This window comes from Denticeps clupeoides, chromosome 9 (genome assembly GCF_900700375.1).
Source record: "Denticeps clupeoides chromosome 9, fDenClu1.1, whole genome shotgun sequence".
NCBI classification, from domain to species: Eukaryota; Metazoa; Chordata; class Actinopteri; order Clupeiformes; family Denticipitidae; genus Denticeps; species Denticeps clupeoides.
In genome coordinates this window covers 16,697,776-16,710,922 of record NC_041715.1, presented here as the reverse complement: position 1 = coordinate 16,710,922, position 13,147 = coordinate 16,697,776, and the positions used below count along the sequence as shown (strand labels likewise).

The 13,147-nt window shown below is 42.2% G+C and overlaps 1 protein-coding gene across 3 annotated transcripts in view; it reads left to right on the top strand.

Annotated features, from left to right (window-relative positions):
* LOC114797018 (rho GTPase-activating protein 6) overlaps window positions 1-13,147 on the top strand; it is a 33,137-nt gene that overhangs the window by 6,721 nt on the left and 13,269 nt on the right. For 2 of the 3 annotated variants that reach the window (XM_028991607.1, XM_028991606.1), the window contains exons 2-3: window positions 11,998-12,157; window positions 12,857-12,928. In XM_028991607.1, coding sequence (XP_028847440.1) covers window positions 11,998-12,157; window positions 12,857-12,928 — 232 coding nt within the window. Of the gene's footprint in view, window positions 1-2,818; window positions 3,048-11,997; window positions 12,158-12,856; window positions 12,929-13,147 lie in introns of those variants that run through there. The other variant, XM_028991608.1, reaches the window with a different exon arrangement.

Here is a 13,147-nt window from a genome sequence, read left to right as displayed (position 1 = left end):
GAGAAGCAGCAGTCCAACCAACACAGAAACACGAGTCGCGGGGTGTTTATGTGTGTTTGCTCGTATTCCGCTTTAACTGGTGCGTACCTCCCCAGAGCCGCCGCCGGGCCCGTTCGTAATGTTTACTGCGGTGTTTTGACTTGCAGGCTTCGGGCCTGCGGGCCCCGGGTAAACGATTGTTTCATGTGGCCCTGGACGTTTCTCCACGGAACACACACAATGCTTCTCATCTCAGATATGCTTATGCAGGCATTTTGAATCCATTTAGGTTGATTCTACTGTTTGTTTTTTTTAGCCACCAGTTAATTGGACGCAGTAAGTGTCTCTCTTGAGCACACGGACCATCCGAGTTCTGCTATCCTGCTCCCTCAGTCGATGTGTCGCAAGCCAGCCGGCCCCTCCGAGCTGACAGTGAATCTGAGACTCTCTGGGCCTGCAGTCCACATCTGGAGATTTCTTTTTAAGCGCGGGTCGCTATGACATCAGTAATGTGGGAATGCTGGCGTCGTTTCCTGGATAAGATGCATGTGCACTGTGCCGAATTTCTGTTTATTTGCTGCATGGACAAATTTGAACTGTGCTCTGCCTCACAATTAATACATTTCAGGAGAAGCATGTACACAAGGGTTTCATCATGCTTTCAGAAAGTTGCGAAATCTGCAAGTCTTTCGGTTAGCACTGATGATGTTCTGTGTGACCTGGCCTTGAAACGGTGAGAAAAAAGGTTCAAATACTAATGGATGTATTTATTTGCATGTATTATTTGACTGCATGTGCTATCACTACTATAATTTAATATGATAAAACGTGCATACATACTTAAAGGAATTAAAGGATATTTATATTATGCATTCTAGTCTTTATTAACTGGAATATAACTACTTAAGAACTACAGATTTCCTGATGACCTTTTAAGTGTGAGTGGTGTTTAAACAGAAATCACTTTTAAAAAGGTAAAAAAAATGTCACAGCGTATTGCTTATTTAAATTCTACACTAATGCTTTTAATAATTTTAGATTTCTGTGGTATTTTCAGCAATGGTTCTGAGTTGAAAATTGCAACATTGAAACTGTTGATTTGCTTGATTTCCATGGTTAAGAATTTAAGGATTTATTCAAACCTTCTACCTTTAGAGGGCGCCACTTCACATCAGATTTAGTAACTGCTGGCAGAGGAGGACGACTCTCTGAAATTAAAGCCAAGATCATTAATGACATATTTCCTGTTTCATTCCCAAGCAAAACCTTGGAAAGACTAAGCCAAATGTCCTCTGCAGATAAATGAGGATCTGCACTGGGTTTCTTCAGAAGTTGCAATTTACTTTCCCCGTGTAGCGCGATGACCCACCACATGCAACATTTCCACATGCAACGATTGATAACTTCCTGTATGGGCAGTTTATTGACAAAATGAACGTACACCGGGTCACATATGCTGCTCATTACTTTAGGAATGACCCTTTGAACTCATCTTCAGAAGGCCTTTAAGTTCATTTGATTTATCTCACAACACCTTCGCCTCGCCTTCAGTGAGCAAATGGCACTGACATTTAGAGATGAGATTCGGGTTTTAGGGGTAGCTGTGCTTTTTTTAACACATACACATATACAAATATATGTATTTATTGCACATTTATGAAGTGCTCACAGTGATACAAAACCAAATTTGTGGGTGTGCCGTGTCCCTGTTCCCCCGTAGCAGACATTCGGATGTCAGCTGGAAGACATCAAGCCAAAGTGACTTGACTGTCTGACCTTTAGGCTGTTACACGACCTCTGGGTCAATGTAGCCTCAGGACACTTAAAAGCACAAGAGGCCTGAGTGCAGCGCTGCATTCTTACCTCACCGTGTGCACCAGAGACAGATTCAGAGTATGTGGAGGGGCTGAAAAATGCGGGTTCTCCATGTGACCCCAAGATCTTTACCCTGTGCATTGACATGTTGTTTTATTTTTACATGTTAATCCTTTCATTGTAAATTTGCACCCCTTGAACACGGTGTCAGTCACGGCTAGTTGTGAAGTTCTGCTTGGATTCGTCTTTTTTGTTGTTGTTGCTGGCAGGACGGTGAAAGTGTAGGTAGATCCCAGCATGTTTCTCTGGAATGTTGTCTGCATTCCAGCAGACTCTGGGGAGAGGGAAGAAGTCTTCCTGGATGTGGAGAGCCTCTAGACGCTGCTCTTCAAAAGCCATTTTGTACGTCGCAGATCAGGAGCTCAGAGCCTCCCGGCGGTGACGCGGTCTGCAAGTACTGGGCTACGTGTGCTCTTCTGATGGCACATTCCTGGTGCCACTTCCAGAAAAATAAAAGAAAAGCTCAAACATTTGATTAAGATGAATGGGATCTTTGCAAAAAGAGTGACCATGACCAGCCTTTTTGGTATCAAGATGTTAACCAAGATCCATTTACATTTACAGCATTTATCAGAGCGACTTACAATCAGTAGTGACAGGGACAGTCCCCCCCCCTGGAGACACTCGGGGTTAAGTGTCTTGCTCAGGGACACAATGGTAGTAAGTGGGATTTGAACCTGGGTCTTCTGGTTCACAGGCGAGTGTGTTTCCGACTAGGTTACTACCACCCATTTGAAATAATAAAATAACGATTTTCGGGGGGCTGTTCAAACGTTCAAACGTTTGGGCAACATACACTTTCTTTTCTTTTTTTATTTGAACCTTCAGCAGACGCTGATGATGAAGCCACTCGATTTCGGGCTGTTCCCCTAATCCAAACCTGGAAGCACGGTGAAAGCATTGCGCAACTCCGTGCCAGTCCCCCCAGTTGTTTCGGGGCTCGGTCGCAGCGCCACGCCTCGCGTAAAGAGGCGCCTTGGCGAGCCCCGGTGCGTAAAAAGCGCAGCTCCGCTTCTCACGGTGCCGGCGGCCGACATGAGCGCCTTTACTCTGCCCGAATCTTTCGGATTTTGCGTCCAATGACTTCAGCTGGATTACCTCAAGTTTCCAACTTTTTTTATTATTTTTTTCAGCTCCAAGCAAGCTGCAGCATGGGGGATCTTTTGCTTTTTAACAGGCGCATTTCATACCTTGTAAGTAGACCTGCGTGCATCGTACGTTTTAACTTAAATGTATTCATTCTGGATCAATTAAAAACACGTGATCTGAACTCTTTATGTCCATTGATCGCTTTGTCGCCGCCGTTTTATTATTGCGCGTAGTGGCGAGCTGCAGCGGATGGGACGGTGTTAAGATGCAGTTTTTTTTTTTTACATTTACATTTACAGCATTTATCAGACGCCCTTATACAGCGCGACTTACAATAAGTAGTTACAGGGACAGTCCCCCCTGGAGACACTTTGTTAAGTGTCCTGCTCAGGGACACGATGGTAGTAAGTGGGATTTGAACCTGGGTCTTCTGGTTCGTAGGCGAGTGTTTTACCCACTAGTAGGCTACTACCTCCCTGCGATCGCGGAGCAGGTGGTCCTGTTTGCGGCCCCGGACGCGCTTTCCTTGGTGCTCTGCACGGCTTTATTATCGCAACTTTATCCCACTTGACGCTTCATGACGCAAATTGAGTCGCAACGCTCTTACAGTTTATCAAAAAGTGAACAAGGCGTTTTAGAACGAGGCCAATGCGTGTGTTGCATTTATATTTTCTTTGGAGCCAGACGTGGAGTTTTGCAAAACCAGGGGCATGTTACAAAAAAATGTCCCCGCTTGGTGCGGGTGCTAAATTTATGGTTTTATCTTTTCGTACGTTCTCCAGCGTGAACTTTTGTTATTCGAATCCGCAACTTCGTCACTGGACGTCAGTCCAACATTGGATACCAGCGTAGGGCGGTGAAAAGGAAAGAAAAAGCCAGCAGTATTGCGCTGAAACGCTGGGGGCGTGTCCAGAAGGCGCCCAAGCCCCGCCCCTTTCTCCAGTTTCAACTTGGAGATGAGAAATGGACGCTCCACCTAACAGATTTATTGGACCTGTACGTGTGTGTGTTTAAACCTCCAGAGACCTTGTTCCTCTTCATTGTACAACAGAACGCTCAACATTTCTTCTCATTTTTTGATTCCAATGTTGACAATATGAGTTCAGAAAGTCTAATATTAGAGTATAAGGACAGAATTACATTTACATTTAAGGCATTTATCAGACGCCCTTATCCAGAGCAACTTACAATCAGTTACAGGGACAGTCACCCTGGAGCTATTTTAGGGTTAAGTGTCTTGCTCAGGGACACAATGGTAGTAAGCGGGATTTGAACCTGGGTCTTCTGGGTCTTCTGGTTCATAGGTGAGTGTGCTACCCACTAGGCTACTACCTACCTTAATGAAAGACTCATTTAACAGCCTCATGATGCGATTGTTCCCAGTGGTCAGTGAAGTGGTTATATTGCCGTTATATTGTTTGTTTTTATGCTATCATGTTATTACATGTTAATATGTATTAATAAAAACTACTTCAAAAATTCAAAGAGCATTAATTATTATTATTATTGTCATCATTATTAATTGTAGTAGTGGTGGTATTTTGAACTGGTCTTTTGAACAAGGCTATGTATTATATCTGTTCATCTGATAAATCAATAAGATGTGAATTTTTATATCATTACACTCATGACAGAATGTTTGTTCAATGCAGCTTATTCAACATAACTTTTACCTGGTCTTTCATATTTCATATCTGTAAAGGAAATCACTGACTCATGCCCATTATCTGGCAACAATTAGTTTCTTTGCGCTCTTTACTGGATATTTGACGGGGGTTAAAAGTAGGACAGCCTTCCATATTTTGCCTTTGTTTTTGGTTATTTGTACATGTGACCATGTACAAATAAACAGCTCGCCTTCACTTTAAGGACCAAGTTACATTCCTCCTGTGTAAACACATGCTCCATGTGACCCACAGTAAGACAGTTTTAACTGCTCTGGGTGGGATAAAAGCTGATAACAATCTGTCCACTCACAGTCTTACGAGAGACAGGGCATCTTAGAGTCACTTAAGACGGTGACTATGGGAGACGGTCTTAAGACCTTTCAGTCATCAGGACACTCGGTGTCCAGAGTGCTATGATTAATGTGAGGAAGTAGAGTATATAATAATGGTATATATATATATACTATTTATGCCATACTATGTACAGCATATATATAGTATACTATGTATATTGTAATATACAGTCCCTGACAAAAGTCTTGTCACTTGTGTACAAATTGACCTCAAGTGCCACTGAAATATATTTCTAATCAAGATTTTTACAATAAATGGCTAATTTTATTCCCAACAGCATTTGTAATAATGTTTCAGTGGAAAAACAAAACTGTAAAAACGGATTTGAATATTCAAAGCTTGGTAAAGCCCATTGAGACATAAGTCTTGTCGCCTTGTCGTATGAGCTTCATTTGTGACTAATAATGGATCAATTAGGTCTCCGGTGTGTATAAAAAGAACCCCAAAGAACCCCAAACCTTCACATCAACTGCAACTAGACCTCTGCAAACACCCTGAGACTAAAGTGTTGATTATCAAGAGGCTGAAGACCAGATCCACTGCTGATGTGGCAGACAGCTTCAATGTGTCTCAGCGTCAAGTACAGAGGATAAAAAAAAATTGATTTGAAGAGACTGGAGATGTTTTTGACAAGCCCAGGTCAGGCAGACCCCACAAGACAACTGCTCGGGAGGACTGTGTGTTGGCTCAAAAATCCAAGGCCAGCGCATTTTCCACTGCAGCAGAGCTCCACGAGACCTGGTCACCTGAAGTCCCTGTGTCAACCAGAACAGTTTGTTGGATTCTGTCTCGAAATGGCCTCCATGGTCAACTCAGTACCCAGAAGCCAGCACTAAACAAAAGACAATTGAAAAACCGTGTGACATTTGCCAAGACCCACAGCCTGCTAAAAGGATGCATGCTGGAAAGGTGGCAGAAGGTGGATTTTTTAGATGAATCTTCTGTTGAAAACAGTTTCACCCAGAAAACAGTGAAGTTTGGTGGCGGAAAAATCATGGTCTGGGGTTACATCCAGTTTGGGGGTGTGTGAGAGATCTGCAGGGTGGAAGGCAACATCAATAGTCTGAAATACCAAGAAATCTTAGCTACCTTTTATATTCCCAACCATAAAAGAGGCCAAATTCTGCAGCAGGATGGAGCTCCATCACATACTTCCATCTCCACATTGAAGTTCCTCAAGGTCGAAGAAGATCCAGATGCTCCAGGATTGGCCAGCCCAGTCACAAGGCATGAACTTCATTGAGCATGTGTCGAGTAGTATGGAAGACGAAGCATTGAAGATGAAACCACAGAATATTGATTGCAGCTGTCACTTGCCACTCTGTAATTCCTGACACCTTATTGTATTTTTGTATATTTTTCTTGTACTATTTTCTACATACATGTCTGCACTGAAGGAGTTGCGTTTAAATTTGAATTAAATTCTATTCTATTCTATATTATTGTTACTGACATCACACATGGGATCAGGAGTCACTTTTTGAGATGGAGGGAATGTACCTGTGTTGAACTAGAGATCCTCATAAAGTAAGGAATGTAAAAATTTGTCAAATAATATAAGGAGGTTGGATGGTTGAGGTCAGGGGTCAGTGAATTAAGCTATCAACTTGCTAGACCACATAAGGTATTTCCTAAAACAGCTTCTGCTGCTGTCCTCAGTTTAAGAGTGTTTTTAAAGAGGAAAATAGAAGACCGATACAAACGCACTTTATTCCTGGTCCTGGAGAGCAGGGTTGTTCACTCTCAGTGCAATTGGTTCTTTTGAATGTGTGTGTCACAAAACACGTGATCGAATTGACCTTGACTTGCCATTATTTCATCTGGAAGTGAACATTTGCATCAAATTTGAAGACATAACAATCCGGAATGCAACGCATTAACCGAAAACAGAACCAGAATTCAATATCGAAAATCTAACTTACCGACACATTAAATATTTCACCATACTTCAGTGTTGCTACATCTCAGACATGACTGTCCTCAGACTGTCCTTTTTTAAACACACTGGGCCTTTCCCGGAACGTGCTGCTTTAATGGCCTACTGAGTTTATGTAGTGTTGTGGTTTGTGGCTTCCCGACTGACACAGATAGTTCGTTATTTGGTGCCCGGAAAAGGATTGTGTGACTCTGTCACTGCGACAAAGAATGTGATTATGTATTAAATGTCCACTATTATGCTTTTTTTGCCTTTATATAGGTCTTAGTGGTCCGCTAATACTGTATCTAGTCTTTTTTCCGAAATTCTGAGACACGCCATTTCAGTCTGTAGCTTTAAATGATAATGAGGAGGAGAGAGGCGGGACAAGGAGGAGAGCAGCCAATAGTTGTCCATTAACACTGTCATTAACACTTCCTGTTTGACACAAACAGGACATTGTGTCTGCGTTTTTCAAAAAAAAAAAAAAGTCTTGCGTAACAGAACGAAAAAAATATATATATATACATGTGAATTAATATATAATCCATGATATATATTTTTAACTCCTGACCCTTGTGAGCAGTGGGCAGCCATGACAGGCACCCGGGGAGCAGTGTGTGGGGACGGTGCTTTGTTCAGTGGTACCTTGGCAGGTCAGGATTCAAACCTGCAACCTTCTGATTACGGGGACATTTCCTTAACCGCTAGGTCACCACTGCCACCAAATTGAGAGATGAGAGTCATGATTTTGGGGCCTTTCATGGAAAGCTGTTGTCAGTGACATAGTTAGAAATGTAGATGAAGTCAAACCCACTTTTGCTGATTCAGCAGATACACAGTCAGTCTGAAGGACAGATTTTTTGCTGCTTTAATCAATGTACCAGTTTTTAACTGTATTAAGAGTATTAAAAGTTGTTTTAAAGCTTTAAAAGTGACAGACCTGTATTAGTGAACACAGCATTCCATTGGAAATCGAGACTAATTGTGGCTGATAAAGTTATAAGCCGACATTTGCAGCTACCAGGATCGTTTACAACACCAACAATGTCTGGACTGCAGTTGACATCAGTTTGATGTTATGTTAATGTACCAGGTTTTTTCTGTCATTTCTAAGTGATTCTAAATCTTTGAACGGTAGTATCTCATGACGCCAACAGCCATACGGCATTTAGACATTAGAGCCCATACTTTACGAGTGGGTTTTTTTTTTTTGCAAAGGAATAGCTGAGGGCCGGCATTGTCAGACTCGTCTGTGTATGGAGTGTGAGTTGGTTCTCCTCTCTCCCATGGTCTCACTGTTTAAGAATGTCTAAATAGATTGCACAAATGACGGCCGTCATTAAAGCAACCAAAATAATATTAAGTGGGATAAAGGCCTCTTCACATAATGCAAACAGAAACAGACACTTGCGCACGTCACACTAAACTCCCCGTCTTCACCGGGTGGGAGGACTATGTGCCATTATTAGAATGATTTTTTTTTTTTTACATATTTTAAGTACAAAAGTAGATGTACGTAGCAGAAGAATTGGCCTTTTTTCCACTGTGAATGCGCATACATGCTTTTTCAGGCAGTGTGGGAACGATATGCCCCTTGACGTGATTATGCCAACAGACCCGCTGTCTCAAAAAGCCATGTAAAACCACAGGGGGGCAAAGGAGACAATTTGCTGGTTACCAAGCAACCCAACTAACCAGATCCAATAGAAAATAAAACGTAAAAAGTTTTGGTCGTCTTTGTGAGGTGTGACACCTGTGTGCTCGACCACGTCTCTACTCCCATTCATTGAAATTGGCCCACTTTATTCTGTGACGAGTAGGAAAAGGGGGGTTGCAGACACAAGGTTCCCTTTTGTATCAGTGAGCCCACGCTGTACATTTGTGGCGCTTCTCTCCTGGTCAAATCCCCGCTCTGTAAACCGTTGTGGGATCCTGCAGCCGCAGATAGCGCGCACCACAGTGTGTTTGGGACCTACTGGGAGGCATGAAGAGGGATTAAATGCATTCTTTGGCTGCAGAGATCTTGGCTCCGCCGGACAGACGGGCGCGGAAAGAGCCCGCCTGAGAGGCTAATGAAGGAAAGATGTGAGCTTCGGCGTGTTTGCGTGTTGGTCTGCGCGCAAGTGTAAGGATGGATGGGCTCTTTTGTCTGATGGGGGGGGCCTGTCTTGAGTGCACTGCAGCGAGTTTGGCACATGGGCTGTGTCGCCACCTTTCCTGAGGGTTTCCGTGTCGATTACAACCAACATGTCCCTGCTGTGAAGATGATTAGCACAATGAAACTACGTTTGGGCTGATAATCACAATGATATTTGACTGATATTTGATATTTTCCTGCTTAGTGTGTTCATGTGGTCAGACAGTTCCAATGGATGGAAGTACAATAATGTAATATTGTTATTATAAACTTATTTATGTATTGATTGTGTATTCAAGCATGTCGCTCTATGGTTTGTACACACCTTCTCATTCATGTGTTTTCTTTATTTTCATGACCATTTACGTTGGTAGATTCTCACTGAAGGCATCAAAACTATGAATGAACACATGGGGAGTTATGTACTTAACATAAAGTGGAGACCTGACCCCCACAGTCACCGGACCTGAACCCAGTCGAGATGGTTTGGGATGAGCTGGACCGCAAAGTGAAGGCAAAGGGGCCAACAAGTGCTAAACACCTCTGGGAACTCCTTCAAGACTGTTGGAGAACCATTTCAGGTGACGACCTCTTGAAGCTCATTGGGAGCATGGCAAGAGTGTGCAAAGCAGTAATCAGAGCAAAGAAACTAGAATATAAAACATGTTTTCAGCTATTTCACCTTTTTTTGTTAAGTACATAACTCCACATGTGTTCATTCATAGTTTTGATGCCTTCAGGGAGAATCTACCAACATAAATGGTCATGAAAATCAAGAAAACACATTGAATGAGAAGGTGTGTCCAAACGTTTGGCCTGTACTGTATTCTGAGCCATCATCACACATTTTGTTTTTGAAGAACCAACGTTTTGATGGGCTGAGAGGGATCAGCTGTTACCTGAACTACACATCTTGCTGACCTGGATCCAGGATGGAATGCTGTGTCCATGTCTGTGTCCAAGTCTGCTGCAGAAAGATTTGCTGGGTTTGAGAGGAATTCAGATCAGGCCTCCAGTGAGACGCTGAGTGAGCTGTATACTTTACCTAAAGCCCAGTAATGACTCACTAAGCTGCTCTGGACTGGGGCTCACACAACCAATTTGACATACGATGCATCAAAGAAAATCTAATCTTGTCAGGGTAAATTTAGAGGTCAGGGATCTTGATCATTTATTCCACTCTGGACATAATGTTTCTGCTGTCCATTGCAAATTGTGATTAAATTTGTCTTAATTTATACTGGAACCACTGGGGTTTGTGAGGATAGAAACTTGCTTGAAACTATTAGGTCTTTCCGTTATGAATGGGATTTGCTCGAAAATCTTGCTTGTATATTCCCATGTATTTTCTAAATCTGCTTGTCTAAGGAACTGGATGAATAAAACTAATTGCATCCATGTCCATGCAGTAAGAGATGTTTTTTGGGGGTCAGTATCTAAGCTTTGGGGGTCAGTATGTCAGGGATGGTCTGGTGCATCACTGGACTGGTTTATTGCTTGCTTTGCTCCCTTTGTGTTCTTTGGGAGCTTCTGGAGTGGCCAGACATGATACATGCCAGGCAACTGGAACACCACAGACACATAAGACTGCAGAAACTGCGTCACTGCTCTTCACCGGCATCCAGAACATTGGTGGGTTTCGGGGATGTTATGTTACAGCGCCACATGTGAAACTTCCTTCAACAGGCTCACCTCCGGCAGAGAATGTGTGTGTGTGTGTGTGTGTGTGTGTGTGTGTGTGTGTGTGTCAGCTTGTTATTGTGGATTTCTCTTAATTTTGGCACATGAAAATGTCAAATGCCTGTGGCATGTAGGTATTTTGATAATTCTGACATTATTGTCATGTCATGATCATAATAAACTCGCTACATGTCAAACAACAACTGTGCAATTAAGCCATTTACACATGTTGAGCATGTATTAGTTCTATGCATCATAGTTATTGGATCAATGCTGCCTTGTAAACCTTTAAAGTTTTTTTTTGAAGAGAAAATTTTTTTTTACTTACATTTGAATTAAGTAACATAGATACAGTGCAAAGTCAACTACAAATTATGCATGAAATGCAGTTGCGTTAACCATAAAAATTTACCATACAAGTCGAAGCATTAAGCATTAAATACTTTTTCCAGCATTATTGTGTGTTTTGGCACTTTTTAAACCATTTTAGGCTGAAATAGTCAGGAACTTGGCAACACTTGTTCCATAGTATTGTATTAGGCGGTATCAACCGGTAGCCTCCTTTTTTTCGTCCAGACCCATAATGTAAGATGTCTGATGTTTTTTGTTTTTTTTAGAATAATTGAACAAAAACTAATTTTATATTCAGACCAATATGATAATAGAGTAGTTTTGTAGTGTTGAGTCATAGGTTTAAATTAGCAAACCGATTTTCATGGTCATCTACATCTTTTTTTTTTTCTCTTTTTGTTTTGCACAAAAACTGGGAAATGTGGGAGTGTTCAAATGAGTTTCTATTTTTGCTGTATTTGGTTTTCCCTCTGACTTTGGAGAAAAGAGTTGAGGAATGTGGGCCAGGGTGAAATGCAGGAGTACTTTCAATGTTAATGTCAGTTATCTGTGCAAAGGTTATTTCTATCTATCTATCTATCTATCTATCTATCTATCTATCTATCTATCTATCTATCTATCTATCTATCTATCTATCTATCTATCTATCTATCTATCTATCTATCTATCTATCTATCTAAATCTTTATATATTTGTCTAACTCTAGCTATCTACCTGCATTTTTGTCTATGATGAAACCAAATGCCTTTCTACCTCAGTGTCGAAGAGCATGTCAGCTGATGGATGAGCTCATATGGGTGCAAAACAAACATGTTTTAGTAGATCTATGGAGCTCAGTCATCTGCAGTTATCTGTGAGATTTAGGTGAGGTCACTGTGAGGTTCTCTAGCAGCAAACAGGTGATTTATGTTCCTGACGTAAAGGCACTCTGCGTTTTCCACTCGCAGGGAGACTTCACCTGGAACAGCACGTCAGGCAGGAGTGTGCGCCTGCAGCCAGTACCCATCCAGGGCCTGTCAGAGCTGGAGCGAGTCCGGCTGCAGGAGGTGGCCTTCAACTGCCTGCACCTGGACTACCACCTGGGTTGCCAGATCACAATCCCAAAAGGTGAAGGTCACCTGGTCTTCCTCCACCCGTCCATCTCCTGTCATTTCAGTTTCATTGTCTGTTTTACGGCTCTCACCATTGTAGCAGACCGAGTCACAGCATGCCTAACAACATTGCACAACTGCAGCATGCAGCAGAAAAGGCTTGTCTCAGGATCAGAACGTAGTTCTTTAGTCATAAGTGTTCAACTCCTTAATCGAATTCCTAATCCAGGTGTTAAAACTCCAAAAAGCTAAAAGTTGCCACACTGTCTGCTCATGAAGCTAATGCTTAGAGAAGCCACAGCCACTCTGTAGTAAGTGTTGAGCATTTTCAGATGTACAGATGTACAGAGGTATATGGTGAACAAGGAGCTTTACAGATGAGGCACTGGGGCAGTGGTGGCCTAGCGGTTAAGGAATTTGACCCATAATCAGGAGGTTGCCAGTTCGAATCCTGAGGCGACAAGGTGCCACTGAGTAAAGCACCGTCCCCACACACTGCTCCCTGGGCGCCTGTCATGGCCACTACCCACTGCTCACCAAGGGTGATGGTTAAAAGCAGAGGACACATTTTGTCGTATCACCGTTTGCTTTGTTTCACAATAACAATCACCTCATTTTAACTTGTGCTGATCAAATGCATCCTATTGCTTATGGTGTGACATTGGCAATAGTGAACTGAGGCCGAAGTTTAAAACCTTTTTTACTTTTTTTGCAGATTGTCAGAAGCGAAAGAAGTCACTTCGGAGAAAGTTGGACTCATTAGCTAAAGAGAAGAACAAAGACAAAGGTATCTAGATAAATTAGTCCTTTATATGATACACACCAATCAGCCCTACCATTATGAACAAAATGTATTCTGTAGTTAAAGTGGCAGTGGGTGGGATTTATTAGGCAGCAAGTGTCCTTGAAGTTGATCTGTCGGAAGCTGAAAAGATCGGTAAGCGTAATGATTTTAACGAATTTTGAGAAACAAAGGCAAAACTGTGATAGCTGGACGACTGGGTCA